The sequence below is a fragment of the Hyla sarda genome, chromosome 2 (genome assembly GCF_029499605.1).
Source record: "Hyla sarda isolate aHylSar1 chromosome 2, aHylSar1.hap1, whole genome shotgun sequence".
NCBI lineage: Eukaryota > Metazoa > Chordata > Amphibia > Anura > Hylidae > Hyla > Hyla sarda.
In genome coordinates, this window is record NC_079190.1 from 315,041,085 (window position 1) to 315,060,685 (window position 19,601).

General features: G+C 44.8%; 1 protein-coding gene across 8 annotated transcripts in view; it reads right to left on the reverse strand.

Annotated features, from left to right (window-relative positions):
* BRPF3 (bromodomain and PHD finger containing 3) overlaps positions 1-19,601 on the reverse strand; it is a 238,296-nt gene that overhangs the window by 119,774 nt on the left and 98,921 nt on the right. For all 8 annotated transcript variants that reach the window (XM_056557734.1, XM_056557733.1, XM_056557737.1 and 5 more), the window contains one exon: positions 15,900-16,056. In XM_056557734.1, coding sequence (XP_056413709.1) covers positions 15,900-16,056 — 157 coding nt within the window. The remainder of the gene's footprint in view (positions 1-15,899; positions 16,057-19,601) is intronic.

A 19,601-nucleotide genomic window follows, 5' to 3' on the forward strand; every position in this document is an offset into this window, starting at 1 on the left:
CCGGAAGAAGTATTTCCAGACAAAACATTGGGTTTGGAGGTCCAGTACTTGTTTGGCCACTTGGTAAAACTACTTTTTTATACTTAATTTCTTGGTATCTAAGTATATGTAATTCACAGGATGTCTATGCTGTGACCATCACACTGCTGAACCATCGGCTGTGCTTGGCACTTTTATACACGCAACAGATCGTCATTTGTGCATGTTGCTTAATGGGACTATTTGTGCATATTTTGTCCTGCTTATATCCCATGAAAGTATCCCATGCAAGTATACAGGACTTCCAGTACCACACTCCACAAGCTCCGCTCTGCATCTCCTGGCGAGTGCGTCAGTCCGGCTGGCAAACCATCAATGCCCCCCCATTTGCCATCCCAAATCTTGCAAATACACGCCCACCCTTTAAGCCACACCCCTTTTATTTTCAGCTTACAATATCTTTATCACAACTCAGCCCCACCTAAGGACAGGATATGAGGAGAGGATATGGGGATGGGATACGAGGTGGGTATATGAGGAGTGTAGCAGGAGGTGGTTGCGGGAGTCCCTGGCGGGGGTTGTCCCAAAGATCCGAGAGGTGAAAGAAATGGACGTAGGCAGTAGATGTGTGGAAACCGCTTTTATTCGCCAAAGTGCGGGTAGTACAAAGGCAAACAGGTTTTCACAGAGATCTTTGTAGGCTGGACAATGCGTTTCGCCGCTACATAGATTACCTCTTTCTACTCTGGAACGGACCACCACATCTGATTAACGAAAACCACCATCAACAAGAACAATTGAGGCATCACTCTCACTTTAAGCACATCTAACAGCAAAATTGACTTTTTGGATCTCGAAATCTACCATGAAAACAACAATATAGTTACAGCCACCCGTTTAAAAAAAAAAAAAAAAGTAGACTTCAACAGCTACCTATTATTCAACAGTGGACATTATAAAAAATGGAAAACCAATATACCCTTCAGTCAGTACAAACGCATACCGAAAAACTGCACGTCTGATCACACCTTTCACATCCAAGCAAAGACCCTCTAAAACCGATTCCTAGCCAAAGGCTATGCAAAAAGTATTCTCAATGAGGCCCACAAGACGACTGTTTAAATCCTCCAACAAAACCCAATAACTCTGACACCGAAAAAAAGACCAAACTAAACTTCATCACAACATACAATTCCTCTCACAACTTCATACGCTTGATTCTTCAAAAACACTGGCACATACTCCAATCCGACTCAATACTCAAACAAGTCCTCCCCAACAAACCAAGAATCATCTACAGACAAGCACCAACCCTAAAAAACATTCTAGCCCCAAGCAAACTCAGACGTCACACAAACTATGGAACCACCTCAAACACAAAACCAAATGGAGCATACAAATGCGAAACAAAAGGATGCCTATGCGGTACCACCATCAACCACAACCAAAAAACCTTTCTCAATAAATCCAAGGAAACCTTCAACATAAAATGTTCCCTAAACTGCAAATCCAGCTTTGTCATTTATCTAATCACCTGTATCTGCGGCCTGCAACACGTGGAAAGGACCACCCAACAACACCTGAATCAACACAGGAACAACATAAAATGAAAATTCCTCCTCCACAGTTTGTCAAAACATTGCCACGGACATAACCAACCCCATCACCATTTGTCCCATTGACCACATCCCAGTAAACACAAATGACAGATTTACAACCTTAAAGAAGAGTGAGATCTACTGGATCTACCGCCTGGGAACGCTCCAACCCCAAGGCCTAAACGATGCAACAGAACTCATCATGTAACCACCAGCACCACCTAACCACCGCTCTACCCACATAAGCCGGACCCACTACAAGTAACCACCAGTCTACCCACCAAGCAGTACCCACTACAAATCAAAACACACCCCCACCCTTTCCCCCACCACCCCAATACACCCAAAAATGTAATACTTACTAACAAAAATATAAAATATAAAAATATAAAAACCAATAATAATATAAAATCATTCAAAAATCTATAAAACATAAAATAAAACATAAAAAACCACACAACAAAAACACAAAATATTAAAAACCTAAAAAAAAAAATATATAAAATCAAAAAGCAAAATAGCAAACACCAAAAATGTATAAAAATAAAAACCTGAAATGATTAAGATCATAAACACAAGAAATTCCTAATCAGGAAATTTTTCTTTTATGTTTTTTTCATCTCCCCAATTCCCCATGCTTTAATTCCCTTTGAGATATTTTCTCCCTGCCATCTACTGGCTGCTCACAGCCACTATATTTTTACTTCATTCCATTGTAGCTTGAATTCATTGCCAAGTCCTAACGTCCTACAATAACCCCACACTTCAAAGAAACCACAAACTCAATTACCCTAACCACATTAATTACTTCCCCCAAACCATTACCCACTTAATCTTTTGACCTTAGCTGTCACAATCAATTAAAGTTATACCAAAGAGGTTTCAATCCCAAAAATCAGCCCGGCTGCCATTCACAACCCAGCCGAGCTTGAAGCTGCTTAGCTAACATTGTGGTTCAGCAGACCTAGCCATAGACCATAATGGCTTATTGATTTCAATGGGCAAATTCCTTGAATGTTATAGATACACATAACACAGCTACAGTAAACCCTCCCATAGAAGTCACGGAGGCTGACGTCACCTACCAGCCCCCAGTGACCTCACAAGCCCGCCAAAATTAGAAATTTTGTCCAACCCCACCACTGTATAAATACTTTTCATAACCCCTGTGATAGCGGACCTGAGGAAGAGAGGAATCCCCTCTTGAAAAGCGTTGTCCAGCCTACAAAGATCTTTGTGAAAACCTGTTTGCCTTTGTACTACCCACACTTCGATGAATAAAAACAGTTTCCACACATCTACTGCCAACGTCCATTTCTTTCACCTTCCGATGCAGCGCCACTCCCGCAAGTCGGATCTTTGGGACAACCGCCGCCAGGGACTCCCGCAACCACCTCCTGCTCCGTTCTCGACCGCTGCCTGCGGTACCAATGACCGGCGGCTCCCGAACCGTGCCGCAATTTTCTACAAGAGCTAAACAGAGTTGTGCCTGCCGACAGCACAACCCCACAAGGTAAGCAGCATTTCATATTTTCCTCCATCTACATAATTGAACGCCGTCTCTCTGTCTTTTCTCATCCCCCCGGGGATATGAGGAGGGGATATGGGGTTGGGATATCAGGAGGGGATATGGGGACAGGATTTGAGGATGGGATATGAGGACAAAAGTTTCCTTCTTTGTTGCTTTTCCTCCCCCACAAGGATTAGGTAGGAAAAACTGGGCATTGCCGGGTACTCAGCTAGAGGGATATAAAATGCAGAGAAGTTTTATGAAACAACAATGACCATTGAAAGGGTTTATCTGAGTAATAAAATTTCCTACTGGCCTGGGACCACCACAAAAATTATAAAAAAACATATCCTTGTGAAGTCGCCCACTGTGACTACTTTTACAGGTCTCAGCAGCATTGTTAAACTAGGATTTCTCTGAAATGTGTGGGCAATCATACTGTGTTGTGATCATGCTGCTTGCAACAGTTTTATCAGAACTCTGACTGGCATAATAATCATTTGGCACCCACTATCACATTGTGGCGCTCTTTAATTGATCACAGCATTTAAGGGGTTAAACGACTGACATCTAGGGGGTGTGGCAAGCCACTGAAAAAGATGGACACATGAACTTGCTGCTCCCTCTCCATAGGTAACTAAATGTATGAGAGTCAGCTCACTACTAGTAAAGTCCAATAGTAGTACATCAGGAAAGTAGATAGGGAGGCACGGAACAGGAAATCTGAGCCAGTTCTTGGATAGAGCTATCACAGAAAAAAGTGGAAATTCCAGCTCCCCAAAATAAACTAATCTTTCACCTTTTGACCTTCTGTCCCGCTCCATGTGGCCTTTAACTGCAATATGCCTGCTGTGACCTGGCTCTTCTTGCATGGAAAGAACATCAAAATGTTGCCCCAAACCTCCATCTGCTAATCTGCCTCCAGTCAATGTTCAGGGCATTGCTCGCTTCCATGCTGACGCTGCCTCCCCCTGGGTCCACGCCAGCTGCTCCGTCCACCAGAGTCCTCCCCAGAGCTAGCAGTACAACTCCTGCCAGAAACTCCTCTGCCTGTGGTGACAGGTCTATGCTATGGCTGCAGTCTGCTTCCTCATGGGGACCGGCTCCTGTCTCCGGACATCAGCAGATGCATTCTGCCACTGGTCCAAATTCTCCTACCCGGGACCTGTCTGCTGTGTGGCCCAAAGCATTCCTGATGCCATCTTCCCCCCCAGGAGCTGCACTGCCAGACTCTGCTGTCTCCCTCAGGTCAGTGCGTGCCCCTCCTGCCAAGGGTGTCCCGCTAAAAAACCTGCACCAGACCTGCTGACAGGCACACTGTGATTTCTCCTGCCCTGCTTAACCCTCCCCTGCCAACTTTGCTGGACTCTCCTGTCCCCCTCTCTCAGCCTAAGGTGCCCACTCTGAAGCCTGTATCTATGGCATTCCTGCCGGCACCTAGGCAGCATCGAACGGCTGAAAGGGGCAAACTGAATTCCCAAAGGAATACCCGCTCACTCACTGGTGAACTGCCTGCCATCCCTATGGAAGGTTCCTCATGGAACTCGAGGGTAACCACAACTACACTAGTTGCAATCAGCGATGGCTTCGCAGTTGGAGCTTCTCAATGACATTCAAAGCCACGTGGAGGACCTTGAAAACCAGGGCAGGCACAATAATATTGAAATCCATGGCCTCCCTGAGGCGACCAATTATTAAGATCTCCAGGTCACCTTAGAGGCAATTTTCAATCTCATCCTAGGCGGGCCTACTTCTCACAGAATCAAGCAGGACAGGGCACACCAGGCGCCCAGCCAAAATCTCCCCATGGTTCTCCCCGGGACATAATCTGGCACACAACCTGAATAATGGAGTTCGACAGCGGTCCCTTGCAGCTATGCACTGAACTCTCCTGGATAACTTTGCAGAAACAAGGCTGTTGTGCTCTCTCCTGACCACCCTTTGGGATCACCAAGCCACCTACTGCTGAAATTTCCTCTTTGCCTTGGCTGCTTGTAAGGAGGGCCATTCGGCAGTGTTGCGCTCCTTTTCTGATCTCTCCTCCTTCTGCTGTAACCTGGACATTCCAGTGCCACTGATGGAGGGTTGGGCCCTTGCTTCCCCTTCCTCTCCCCCTCTTGACAGCCTGTCGATAAGCAGAGATCTGGATCCCAGAAGGACCCTGTCTTGTAGGTTACTCTGAGTTCCCGATCCCCACTGACTTGAGAACATATCTGTGCTAGGAGCCCCTGCACGTTTTTTTTTTCTTGCTGTTGTGGGACTGTGTATCTTATTGCTGTCCCCTGAACCGTAATCTTCTCTTATACTAGTCACAGTTGGGTATCACCTGTTAGCTGGGTTTGCTGTCTAACCATGGCATTTTTGGCCCTATCCCTCTCACCTCGCCCAAGTCGACTACATTGTTTTACTTTGTTCTTTTCATGGACAGTCTTAGGGTTGTCAATGTTACATAGTTACACAGTTAGTATGGTTGAAAAAAGACATACGTCCATCAAGTTCAACCAGGGAATTGAAGGGAAGGGTGTAAGGGGATAAGGGGATGTTGTTTTATAATTCTGCATAAGCATTAATGTCATTTTGTTCCAGGAATATATCTAACCCTGTTTTAAAGCTATTAATTGTTCCTGCTGTGACCAGTTCCTGAGATAGACTGTTCCATAAATTCACAGTTCTTATAGTAAAGAAGGCATGTCGCCCCTTTAGACTAAACCTTTTCTTCTCCAGACGGAGGGAGTGCCCCCTTGTCCTTTGGGGGGGTTTAACCTGGAACAGTTTTTCTCCATATTTTTTGTATGGGCCATTTATATACTTATATACGTTTATCATATCCCCCCTCAAAAGTCTCTTCTCAAGATTAAACAATTGTAACTCCTTTAATCGTTCCCAGTAGCTAAAATGTTCCATGCCCCATATTGGTTTAGTCACACGAGTACATCACCACATACAAGGGCTCAGTCTCCTCCTTGACCACTCTGTGGAAGGCACATAAAGAGGTGGTCTGGGGACATTGTATTGCCCTGTGAACCCATCTGAAGCGAGATGCACTGGCTTAGGCCCGGGAATTCAGGACAGAAGTACAAATGACTGAAGACCTTGTTAGCCTCTAAGGCTTCTTTCACACTGCCATTAGTGCAAGGCAGTGTGGCTGCTCTTGAGAGAGCCAGGCAGAAAAGCGAGAGAAAAATTACTGCTTGTGCTGTCTTTTTCTCCTGCTATTCATAACGGCGCCCCCATAATAGTAAATGGGAGCCGCCAGGACTCGTTGTTGCTTGTTGCTCCCCGTCATAAGAACGGCCATTAAAGTCATGAAAAAAAAAACCTGATGGCCGTTCTTGACAGGGAGTAACGGCAGTGTGAAAGGGGCCTAACCCATCCTTCTCAGTGTTGAGGAGACTGGTGGCAGCTAGTCTCAGTGACTTGGTTCCCCTGTTAAGTGGAGCACCTCCTTCTCTACTTTAGGTAGCTCTTCTATGAAAAGGGCAATAAGGCACATACTATGCTCCGAAAGCACTCTGAAGCCATGTCTCCCTTCGCATAGAAAGACAGCATGGGTTCCTTTCGGTATCATCAGAACACCGTATGAGTCGGGGGAGCGTAACCAGGCTTCTCATTTGTCTTTGTCCAGCTGTATCTTGTTGACTTTGTCAGCAGTGGAAGGAGAATACTTCAACATTTCAATTACTTCAGAGGAATTCACAGAGACGATTAAGTCACTGCCCTTAGGGCATTCCTCCGGACTGGATGGCTCTTCTGCTTGCGTGGGGATGACATACTCCTGACTAGGGATCGACCAATTATCGGTTTGGCCGATATTCACGATTTTGGACGTTATCGGCAATTACCTTGCCAATAATCTGATAACGCCCCGAGCCCCAAACCCCCCCCCCCCCCCCCCCCCCCGGGCGCGCGCGCCCCACTTCGGCACCGGGGGTGGGGTGGAGAAATCGCCGATAATTTATACCGGAATATCGGTATAAATTATCAGCTATCGGCCTGAAAGGACACTTCTTATCGGTATCGGCCCTAAAAAAAAAAAATCGATATCGGTCGATCCCTACTCCTGACCCACACCCGCCCTATAGTTTCCCTCCCTAATCTGTATCAGATCCTGCGAGGGTACAAGGTTGTCTCTGGTTATAAAGTTAAGATTTCCCAAACTGAAGCATTGCCACTAAGTACCTAGGTGTTTTCTTCATCCCCCACTACTTGTCCTTGTATGAGGCGAAATTTCCTCCTCTGCTCCGTGAGCTCTAAAGGAGGGTGGCGCTCACGGTTTATTTCCTTTTTTGGCCGTATCATGACAGTGAAGATGACTGTCCTCCCCAGGCTGTAATATTTTTTTATAAACTCTCCCAGTCCAATTGCTCCTCTCTACAGTTCTTTCCAATTGGCGGTTTTTCACTTTATCTGTTATGCTAAGAGACACCAACTCCCCATGTCCGTAATGATGGCGAGTAGGCCTATGGGGAAACTGGCAGTACCGGACATAATCAAGTATTATTTCGCTGCTCATGTTCGCTACTTGTCTCATGGTCCTCCTACCATGCCTATAATAAGTGGATAGAAATTGAGAAACTGTGGTTGGCCCCTAGTCACCCAAAATCCCTTCTGTGGCACACACCTCCTCCATCAGGATCTATGGGCCCCCTTTTAGGCCCAGTGGCCCTTTCCAGGTATGTCTGGAGCTACTGTGCAAGTAAACGTAGGCTTGCCTCCCTCTTCTGTACCATCCTGAGCGGTTAGTTAGCCTTACCCCTGAAATGGTGAGACAATGGAGCTCCTGGAAGCTTTTCTGCTATGCTGATGTGGTGAATGTGTCTTCCCACAGTCTCCTTTCCTTTGAACAACTCATGTCTAGGTTTGGACTTCCCTCCTCCTAACAGTTTCACTACTTATAGATCTGCAACCATATGATCTCTACGCTTGGCTCAACTGTCGTATCCTTGCTAACCACCATTGAATGGTTATGTCGTCAGGGACTAATGGTCAAATTCCTTCTCTCTGACATTTACTCTGTTTTGAACTTCCCAGTGGATGATGATGCTCCATCTCATAAGTACATGAGCTGCTGGATAGGGGATAAGATGTCTTAGCACCAGAGAACCCCTTTAACCCCTTAAGGACACAGCCCATTTTCACCTCTAGGACGCAGCCCTTTTTTGCACATCTGACCACTGTCACTTTAAACATTAATAACTCTGGAATGCTTTTACTTATCAATCTGATTCCGAGACTGTTTTTTCGTGACATATTCTACTTTAACATAGTGGTAAATTTTTGTGGTAACTTGCATCCTTTCTTGGTGAAAAATCCCAAATTTGATGAAAAAATTTTGCATTTTTCTAACTTTGAAGCTCTCTGCTTGTAAGGAAAATGGATATTCAAAATACATTTTTTTTTATTCACATATACAATATGTCTACTTTATGATTGCATCATAAAATTGACGTGTTTTTACTTTTGGAGGACATCAGAGGGCTTCAAAGTTCAGCGGCAATTTTACAATTTTTCACAAAATTTTCAAACTCGCTATTTTTCATGGACCAGTTCAGGTTTGAAGTGGATTTGAAGGGTCTTCATATTAGAAATACCCCATAAATGACCCCATTATAAAAACTACACCCCCCAAAGTATTCAAAATGACATTCAGTAAGTGTTTTAACCCTTTAGGTGTTTCACAGGAAAAGCAGCAAAGTGAAGGAGAAAATTCAAAATCTTCATTTTTTACACTTGCATGTTCTTGTAGACCCAATTTTTGAATTTTTACAAGGGGTAAAAGGATAAAATTTATACTTAAATTTGTAGCCCAAATTCTCTCGAGCAAGCACATACCTCATATGTCTATGTAAATTGTTCAGCGGGCGCAGTAGAGGGCTCAGAAGCGAAGGAGCGACAAGGGGATTTTGGAGAGTACGTTTTTCTGAAATGGTTTTTGGGGGGCATGTTGCATTTAGGAAGCCCCTATGGTGCCAAAACAGCAAAAAAAAAAACACATGGCATACCATTTTGGACACTAGACCCCTTGAGGAACGTAACAAGGAATTAAGTGAGCCTTAATACCCCACAGGTGTTTCATGACTTTTGAATATGTAAAAAAAAAAAAAAAAAAATTCACTAAAATGTGTGTTTCCCCCCAAATTTCACATTTTTGCAAGGGTTAATAGCAGAAAATACCCCCCAAAACTTGTAACCCCATCTCTTCTGAGTATGGAGGTACCCCATAAGTTTACCTGAAGTGCACTACGGGCGAACTACAATGCTCAGAAGAGAAGGAGTCATATTTGGCTTTTTGAGAGCAAATTTTGCTCGGGGGCATGTCGCATTTAGGAAGCCCCTATGGTGCCAGGACAGCAAAAAAAAAAAACACATGGCATACCATTTTGGAAACTAGACCCCTTGAGGAACGTAACAAGGGATAAAGTGAACCTTAATACCCCACAGGTGTTTCATGACTTTTGCATATGTAAAAAAAAATAAAAAAATTTTACCAAAAATGCTTGGTTTAGCAAAAATTTAACATTTTTAAAAAAGGTAATAGCAGAAAATACCCCCCAAAATTTGAAGCCCAATTTCTCCCGATTCAGAAAACACCCAATATGGGGATGAAAAGTGCTCTGCTGGCGCACTACAGGTCTCAGAAGAGAAGGAGTCACATTTGGCTTTTTGGAAGCAAATTTTGCTCTGGGGGCATGCCGCATTTAGGAAGCCCCAATGGTGCCAGGACAGAAAAAAAAAACCACATGGCATACCATTTTGGAAACTAGACCCCTTGGGGAACGTAACAAGGGTTAAAGTGAACCTTAATACCCCACAGGTGTTTCACGACTTTTGCATATGTAAAAAAAAAAAAAAAAAAAAAATTTTTACACTAAAATGCTTGTTTTCCCCCAAATTTTACATTTTTACAAGGGATAATAGCAGAAAATACCCCCCAAAATTTGTAACCCCATCTCTTCTGAGTATGGAAATACCCCATAAGTGGATGTGAAGTGCACTGCGGGCGAACTACAATGCTCAGAAGAGAAGGAGCATCATTGAGCTTTTGGAGAGAGAATTTGGCCAAGTGCATTTCCAAAGCCCCCCGTGGTGCCAGAACAGTGGACCCCCCCACATGTGACCCCATTTTTTAAAACTACACCCCTCACGGAAGGTAATAAGGGGTGCAGGGAGAATTTACACCCCACTGGCATTTGACAGATCTTTGGAACAGTGGGCTGTGCAAATTAAAAATTTTATTTTTCATTTTCACAGACCCCTGTTTCAAAAATCTGTCAGACACCTGTGGGGCGTAAATGCTCACTGTACCCCTTCTTACATTCCGTGAGGGGTGTAGTTTCCAAAATGGGGTCACATGTGAGTATTTATTGTTTTGCACTTATGTCAGAACCGCTGTAAAATCAGCCACCCCTGTGCAAATCACCAATTTAGACCTCAAATTTACATGGTGCACTCTCCCTTCTGAGCCTTGTTGTGCGTCCCCAGAACACTTTGCGCCCACATATGGGGTATCTCCGTACTCAGGAGAAATTGCATTACAAATTTTGGAGGCTTTTTTTCCTTTACCGCTTGTGAAATTTTAAAGTATGGGGCAACACCAGTATGTTAGTTAGTGTACAAAAATGTTTTTTTTTACACTAACATGCTGGTGTAGACCCCAACTTCACCTTTTCATAAGGGGTAAAAGGAGAAAAAGCCCCCCAAAATTTGTTAGGCAATTTCTCCCGAGTACAGCGATACCCCATATGTGGCCCTAGACTGTTGCCTTGAAATACGACAGGGCTCCAAAGTGAGAGCGCAATGCGTATTTAAGGCCTAAATTAGGGATTTGCATAGGGGTGGACATTGGGAATCACTGGTGTAGAATACCCCTAACAGGGTGCCTCCAGCTGTTGCTAAACTCCCAGCATGCTTGGACAGTCAATGGCTGTCCGGAAATGCTGGGAGTTTTTGTTTTGCAACAGCTGGAGGCTCCGTTTTGGAAACACTGCTGTAGGATACGTTTTTCATTTTTATTGGGGGGGGAAGGGGGGGTGGTAGGGGGAGGGGCAGTGTACGTGTGTATATGTAGTGTTTTACTCTTTATTTTATGTTAGTGTAGTGTAGTGTTTTTAGGTTACATTCACACTGACGGCGGATTACACTGAGTCTCCCGCTAGGAGTTTGAGCTGCGGCTGCAGCTCAAACTTGAAGCAGGGAACTCACTGTAATCCGCCGCCAGTGTGAATGTAACCTGTACATTCACATGGGAGGGGGGGGGGGGGGGGGTCAAAACTACAACTCCCAGCATGCACTGACAGAATGTGCATGCTGGGAGTTGTAGTTTTGCAACAGCTGGAGGCACACTGGTTGGAAAATACTGAGTTAGGTAATAGAACCTATTACCTAACTCGGTATTTCCCAACCAGTGTGCCTCCAGCTGTTGCAGAACTACAACTCTCAGCATGTACTGATTGCCAAAGGGAATGCTGGGAGATGTAGTTATGCAACAGCTGGAGGCACGCAAGTACAACTCCCAGCATGCCGAGACAGCCATTTGCTGTTCCTGAATGCTGGGAGTTGTAGTTTTGCAAGATTTAGAGGGGTTCAGTATGGAGATCACTGACAGTGGTCTCTAAACTGTGGCCCTCCAGATGTTGCAAAACTACAAATCTCAGCATGCTAAGACAGCAAACTGCTGTCTGGGCATGCTGGGAGTTGTAGTTTTGTAACATCTGGAGGGCTACAGTTCAGAGACCACTGTCAGTGATCTCTAGCCTGAACCCCTCTAAATCTTGCAAAACTACAACTCCCAGCATGCCAACACAGCAAACAGCTGTCAAGGCATGGTGGGAATTGTAGTTTTGGACCACTCTCCAAACTGTCGCCCTGCAGATGTTGCTAGGCAACAGACTCCCGGACACGCGGCGCCATACTCACCTCCACCGCCGCCATGATCACAGCCTCCGCCGGGTAAGTGACCGCCGCTGCCGCCGCTACTACACAGTTCCCCCCGCTGTGCCCGGACACCGATGGGTGGGCATAGCGAGGGGAACCGAACTTTAACCCCCCCGCCCCCAGTCTGCTATTGGTCGGTCGCTCGGCCGATCAATAGAAGGGATAGGAGGGGTGGCAACCCTGCCACCTCACTCCTATCTCTTCAAGGGGGATCGAGGGTGTCTTGGACACCCTCGATCCCCCTTATTTTATCTCGGAGCCGGCGTTGATGGGCAGGGGGAGAGCGCTCCCCCTGCAAACACCATAGATGCCGTGATCAGAACTGATCACGGCATCTATGGGGTTAATGCTGCCGGGACCGGCGCGATTGCGGCCCCGGCAGCTGCGGTGGGACTCCGGCTGTGATTGACAGCTGAGTCAAGCCGGCAATCTCCTGCGCTGCCCGCGGCAGAGCAGGAGATCGCTTGGACGTATGCATACGTCCATTTGCGCGAACGTGTAGTTCGCCTGGACGTATGCATACGTCCAATAGCGGGAAGGGGTTAAGGACCAGGCCAATTTTATTTTTGCATTTTTGTTTTTTCCTCCTCGCCTTCTAAAAATCATAACTCTTATATTTTCATACACAGACCCATATGAGGGCTTATTTTTTGCGTGACCAATGTTACTTTGCAATGACATCACTTATTTTCTATAATTGTACTGCTTTAAAAAAAATCTCAAACTATTTTAACAAAATTAGTATGTTTGAAATTGCCCTATTTTGACCACCTATAACTTTCAAATTTTTCCGTATACGGGGCGGTATGAGGGCTCATTTTTTGCACTGTGATCTGTAGTTTTTATTGGTACCACTTTTGTTTATACTTTACTTTCTAATCACTTTTTATAAATTTTTGGGGAATTAAATGTGACAAAAAAGAAGCAATTTGAGACTTAAAAAAAAAATGTTTACGCCATTCACCATACGGTATAATTAACATTATATTTAGGACATTTGCACATGCGGTGATACCAAATATGTTTATTTTAAAAAGAATTATGCTTTTTGCGGGTAAAATGGGAACAAGGGACAATTTTTTTATTGGGGGAGGGGATTTTTCAAATTTGTAATTTTTTTTTTTTTTTTTAAACACTTCTTATGTCCCCCACAGGGCGACCTGATCATCCATTTTGAGTTCCACAGTAGCGTGATCTGTACTGCAGGGGTCCTCAAACTACGGCCCGCGGGCCACATGCGGCCTCCCGAGGACATTTATCCGGCCCGCGGCTGCCTGGGATATCCCTGCATCCCGAAAGATGTTTTCGGGACACAGGGATGCGCTCTCGGAGACCCCACGTTTACTTTAAAAACGCAGGGGCCGCCGGGAAGGTGGCGCACTCAGGAACGTCACTGACGCCGTGCATGCGCCCATAGCAACGGAGCGCGGGGCAGCGATGAGGACGTGCGCTGGCCAGCTAGGTAAGTGTTACCAGCGGCACGTCAGCTTCGGTGCTCCGACCACCGCTCCTTCGGTACCGGCACTTACTGCTATGTCCGGACCGGAGGAGCGGTGGTCTGAGCTCTGAAGTGGGGCAGAACACAGGCATACAGCCTCCAGCCATACACTGTATGGCTGGAGGCTGAATGTCTGTGGGGGAACATACTGCACCAAATGTGGGGAGCTATACTGCACCTAATTTGGGGGATCTATACTGCACCTAATGTGGGGGAGCTATACTGCACCTAATGTGGGGGAGCAGAAATTCAGGGTGGATACAGCACCAAATAGCTGAGGACTCAAGCTGGTAGATGGAACAAGACTTTATTTGCCATCCATGTGCAACGTTTCGGCAATAAACTGCCTTTTTCAAGCATTTTCAGGCAGTTTATTGCCGAAACGTTGCACATGGATGGCAAATAAAGTCTTGTTCCATCTACCAGCTTGAGTCCTCAGCTATTTGGTGCTGTATCCATCCTGAATTTCTGTATGCCTTTCCGAGTTGGCATTCCCGGATGATCACTTGCACATGCTGATTGGATCGGTGCTGTCTCTCCTCTTTACCTAATGTGGGGGAGCTATACTGCACCTAATGTGGGGAGAACTATACTGCACCTAATGTGGGGAGATCTATACTGCACCTAATGTGGGGAGCTATACTGCACCTAATATTGGGGAAACATTATACTGCACCTAATGTGGGGGAACTGTACTGCACCTAATGTGGGGGGAACTGTACTGCACCTAATGTGGGGGGAATTGTACTGCACCTAATGTGGGGGGAATTGTACTGCACCTAATGTGGGGGGAATTGTACTGCACCTAATGTGGGGGGAATTGTACTGCACCTAATGTGGGGGGAATTGTACTGCACCTAATGTGGGGGGAATTGTACTGCACCTAATGTGGGGGGAATTGTACTGCACCTAATGTGGGGGGAATTGTACTGCACCTAATGTGGGGGGAATTGTACTGCACCTAATGTGGGGGGAATTGTACTGCACCTAATGTGGGGGGGATTGTACTGCACCTAATGTGGGGGGAATTGTACTGCACCTAATGTGGGGGGAATTGTACTACACCTAATGTGGGGGAATTGTACTGCACCTAATGTGGGGGAATTGTACTGCACCTAATGTGGGGGAACTGTACTGCACCTAATGTTGGGGAACTGTACTGCACCTAATGTGGGGGAACTGTACTGCACCTAATGTGGGGAACTGTACTGCACCTAATGTTGGGGAACTGCACTGCACCTAATGTTGGGGAACTGCACTGCACCTAATGTTGGGGAACTGCACTGTACTGCACCTAATGTGGGGGAACTGTACTGCACCTAATGTGGGGGAATTGTACTGCACCTAATGTGGGGGAATTATACTGCACCTAATGTGGGGGAACTGTACTGCACCTAATGTGGGGGAACTGTACTGCACCTAATGTGGGGGAACTGTACTGCACCTAATGTGGGGGAACAGTACTGCACCTAATGTGGGGGAACAGTACTGCACCTAATGTGGGGGAACAGTACTGCACCTAATGTGGGGGAACAGTACTGCACCTAATGTGGGGGAATTGTACTGCCAACCCTAATGTGGGGGAACTGTACTGCCAACCCTTATGTGGGGGAACTGTATTGCCAACCCTTATGTGTGGGAACTACAACCTAATGTGGGGGGATCTATACTGCCAACCTAATGTGGGGGGAACTGTGCTGCGTACTTAAAGTGGTAGTCCACTAATAAGATATATAAGTGTGCATAGGAATTTGTTCATGTTTTGTTATCTATAGTCCGGCCCTCCAACGGTCTGAGGGACCGTGAACTGGCCCCCCGTTTAAAAAGTTTGAGGACCCCTGTGTACAGTATTGATCATGGCATCTGAGGGGTTAATGGTGGATATCAGTTCGATCGCTGATGTCAGCCATTACCGGTGGGTCCCTGGCTGCTGACAGCAGCTGCGACCTGTCATGCATAATGTGAACACTGTTCGGGGCTCGCGGTCATGTACATGAGGTAAATGTACGTCATGGTGCGTTAAGTCCCACCGCACCATGACGTACATTTACGTCAAATTTCGTTAAGGGAATAAGCAAGCTCAGCTCCTAAACTCACTTCACAGTCAGTGAGAATGCAGCGGCCATTTATGTACAGCAGTCTGCATTAGGGGTTAAAGAAGGTGGTTGGTGCATGGTTAGGAATTATTTGCAGGACATAAGCATGATAAGGGAGTATATTCATGAGGTAAAGATCAACAGGGAAAAGGGTCAATATTGTGGTATCAATAACTGTGAATCTGCAACTCAACAAAAACAGAAAACATAAAACCTTTAAATCCATTAGAACAATCCATTAGAGCAACAATAACCTACCATTTTTATGGCATTCTCTAACTCACCTGTCCGACACCTCTTTGGGACTGCATATGTGAGTGAAGTCTTCGGATAAGAGGAGCCCCATTCCTAGACTGACGTTTCAGTAGCCAATAACTATGCAGATTTTGTAGAAATTGAGTCTTTTTTTGCAAGCAAATTCCACTAGAAATCTTAATTAACCTGTCAAAAAGCAAACATTTAATCAATAAAGTTCATATATTCAGACACTTTAACATTAAATGTTATTGAACTTGTAAGAGGAATAACCATAATATAGGGACACACTAAAATAAAAAAATAAAAAAGGAATAGACAAAAAGAATGAACATTGTTACTAATGGGTGAAAATGAAAAAAATATTTATGCATTTGTATGCACGTGCCGCATTGCCCCAGGGTATACATTTACTTCCTGTGGCATGCAGATTCTATGAAGCTAGAACAGGAGCTGCACTTGTTTCATAGACGGCGGGTCCCGGTTTCTACTAATGGCGGAAATCAGCAATCATGCTGATGCCAACCATTAAAGGAGTAGTCCAGTCCTGAAACACTTATGCCCTATCCTAAGGATAGGGGATAAGTTTTAGATCGTGGGGGGTCTGGTCACTGGGACACCCCGCAACCTTCCATACAGGGCCTGGCTCTCCGGCCACATAGCCTGTCGACCACCGCACGAAGCGCCGGCCAAAACACACACCCTTAATACAGCGCTATGGCAGCGCTCTAACTCTGCCATAGAGTTGCATTGAGGGGGCATATCAGGCGCCACTTCATGGTCGATGTGCCCGCTTCCTGCAGGGTGCCGGGGCCCAGTACGGGAGATCTTGGGGTCCCAGCGGTCAGACAACACTGGAATACTCCTTTAAGCCTTTAGATGCTGTAATCAATACTAATCACAGCATCTGAAGCAGTTACAGAGCATAGTTACATACACTGGACCACCTGCAGCGCAATTGCGGGGGATCTTATGATTGAAGATGGTGGCAGGGTGTCTCCCCACCTGCTCCAGCCACTCTTTGGGGACCCACTTGTATAGTCTGCAGTCTGGAAGGCTGTACAAGGGGATCGCCAATATAACTGATCAGTGCTATGCTATTGCATAGCACTGAGCAGTAATAGCAATTGAATGATTGTTAAAGGCACCTAGGCACTTCTGGGTTTTCGGGCCAGCTCATGTCAGTTTGCAGAAGCCAGAGGTGGTTGAAAAAGCCAAAAGCAGCCCAAGCAGGTAAGTTACGCAATTTGTACAACTCCCATTAACTTTAATGGGAGTTGTGCAAGCAACGTGGCCCCCGAGCTACATTGTTTACGCAATTATGTTACGTAAAGGCATAAGGGGAGATTTAGCAAAACCTGTCCAAAGGAAAAGTTGTTGAGTTGCCCATAGCATCCAATCAGATCGCTTCTTTCATTTTAAACAAGGTCTGTGAAAAATGAAAGAAGTTATCTGATTAGTTGCTATGGGCAACTCAGCAACTTGTCCTCTGCACAAGTTTTCATAAATCTCCCCCATAGTCCTCAAAAAGTCAGTAAATTAAAATGCTTCCCAAAATATGAATAAGCCCCGTCCCCCAATAAAAATACTAATCACCTCCCCTTTTTACAAAAAATAAAAAATAATTATATATAATAATAATAATGTATAAGCACGCACACATAATACATATTTGGTATTTTAACCTGTTCAGGACGCCGGGCGTATGCATACGCTCTGCATCCCGATTCCTTAAGGACGTGGGGACCTCTACCCCGCCCCCGCCCCCGCCCCCCCCCTCCCCCCCCCCCCCATGTCGGCAATCGCAGAAAATCGCATGTCAATTCAGACATGCGATTTTCTGCTATTCCGGGCTGATCGTTTCTCTGGTGACCCAATCACCCGGAAAATAGGGATGATCGGAGCCCTGATCATCCTGAGGGCTAGGAGTGAGGTCGCAGTGCTGCGATCTCCTCCTATCCCCTGCCATTGGTCAGAACTGATTCTGACCAATGGCAGAGCAGGACAGTGGGTTGCCATTGCAACCCCCCGTTCTGCCCACCCCTGGATGTCGAGGGGAACATGGCATGCTGGGAGTTGTAGTTTTGCAACATCTGGAGGGTCACAGTTTGGAGACCACTGTTACAGTGGTGCCCAAACGGTAGCCCTCCAGATGTTGCCAAACTACAACTCTCAGCATGCCTGGACAGCCCAGGCATGCTGGGAGTTGTAGTTCTGTAACATCTGTCCCTTCAGATTTAGCAATTTTCATGAAATTTTTGAAAATTGCTGCTCTACTTTGAAGCCGTCTAATTTTTTCCATTTTCCTTACAAGTAGAGAGCTTCAAAGTTAGAAAAATGCAACATTTTCCAAATTTTCATGAAATTTGGGGATTTTTCACCAAAAAAGGATGCAAGTAACGCCAAAAATTTACCACCAAAATAAAGTAGAATATGTCACGAAAAAACTCTCAGAATCAGAATATTCGGTAAAAGCATTTTCGAGTTATTAATTCGTTAGGAGACGGTGGTCAGAATTGCGAAAAAGGGCTCAGTCCTTAAGGTGAAAAAGGTCTGCGTCCTTAAGTGTATATAATAATATAAGCGAACAGCATAAACATAAAAAAAAAGTCTAATTCCAAAATAGCTGATTTTTTAATCACACAACCTGTAATAAATGGATTTAAAGTGATATAAAAATCACACATACTCAAAAAGTAACAATAAAAACTGAAGATCACGTCCTCATACAGCCCAATATTAGAAAAATAAAGTTATAGGGGTAAGAATGCGGCAATTTTTAAACATACTTATTTTGTTAAAGTATTTTTTTTTCTAAAAGCAGTACAATAAAAGAGAAAAGCATGTAAACACGGGTATCATTTTAATTATATTGACCCACAGAAGATAACAGTTTTAACCCCTTAAGGACATTTTTTTTTTACTTTAGTTTTTTCCTCTGTCTTTTAAAAACAATAGTGCTTTTGTTTTTTCAACTTACAGACCCATATAAGGGCTTGCTTTTTGCACCACCAACTGAACTTTGAAATGACATTACTCATTGTACCACTAAATCCACAGTCAAATAAAAAAAAAAATTATAATTTGTGGGAAGAAATTGAAGAAAGAAAAAAAACCTATTTTTGTGGGCTTCCGTTTCTATGCAGCGCACTTTTCGGTATGAATGACATATCTTTATTCCATAGGTCCATTCAATTAGAACGATACTCAACTTATATAGGCTGTGTTTTATTTTACTACTTTAAAAAAATTTGTATGTTTAAAATTGTCCTCTTCTGACCCCTATAACTTTTTTATTTTTGCGTTCACAGGGATGCATGAGGGCTCATTTTCATTTTTTTGCACCATGGTCTTTAGTTTTTATGGATACCATTTTTGTTTTGATGGGACTTTTTGATCACATTTAATTCATTTTTTTCGGGTATACGAAGCAACCAAAAACATGCAATTCTTGACTTTGGTATTCAATAGCAATCTTCAGATTACATACACTGATCAATGCTGCTCCATAGAAGATCATTGATCAGTGTTATCTGTGCTCAATTGCTGCAGCCTGCAATGGCTAGCTGCAGCATAGGAGCGCCGATCAGACAGAAGGGAAGCAGGTAAGAAACTTCCCTTCATCCCAACAGCTGATGCCCTGCCGCAGATGTCCTGATCAGCTATCCTGAGCTACTGGCAATATATTCTGGCACTTTTAGATGCAGCAATCAACTATGATCATGGCATCT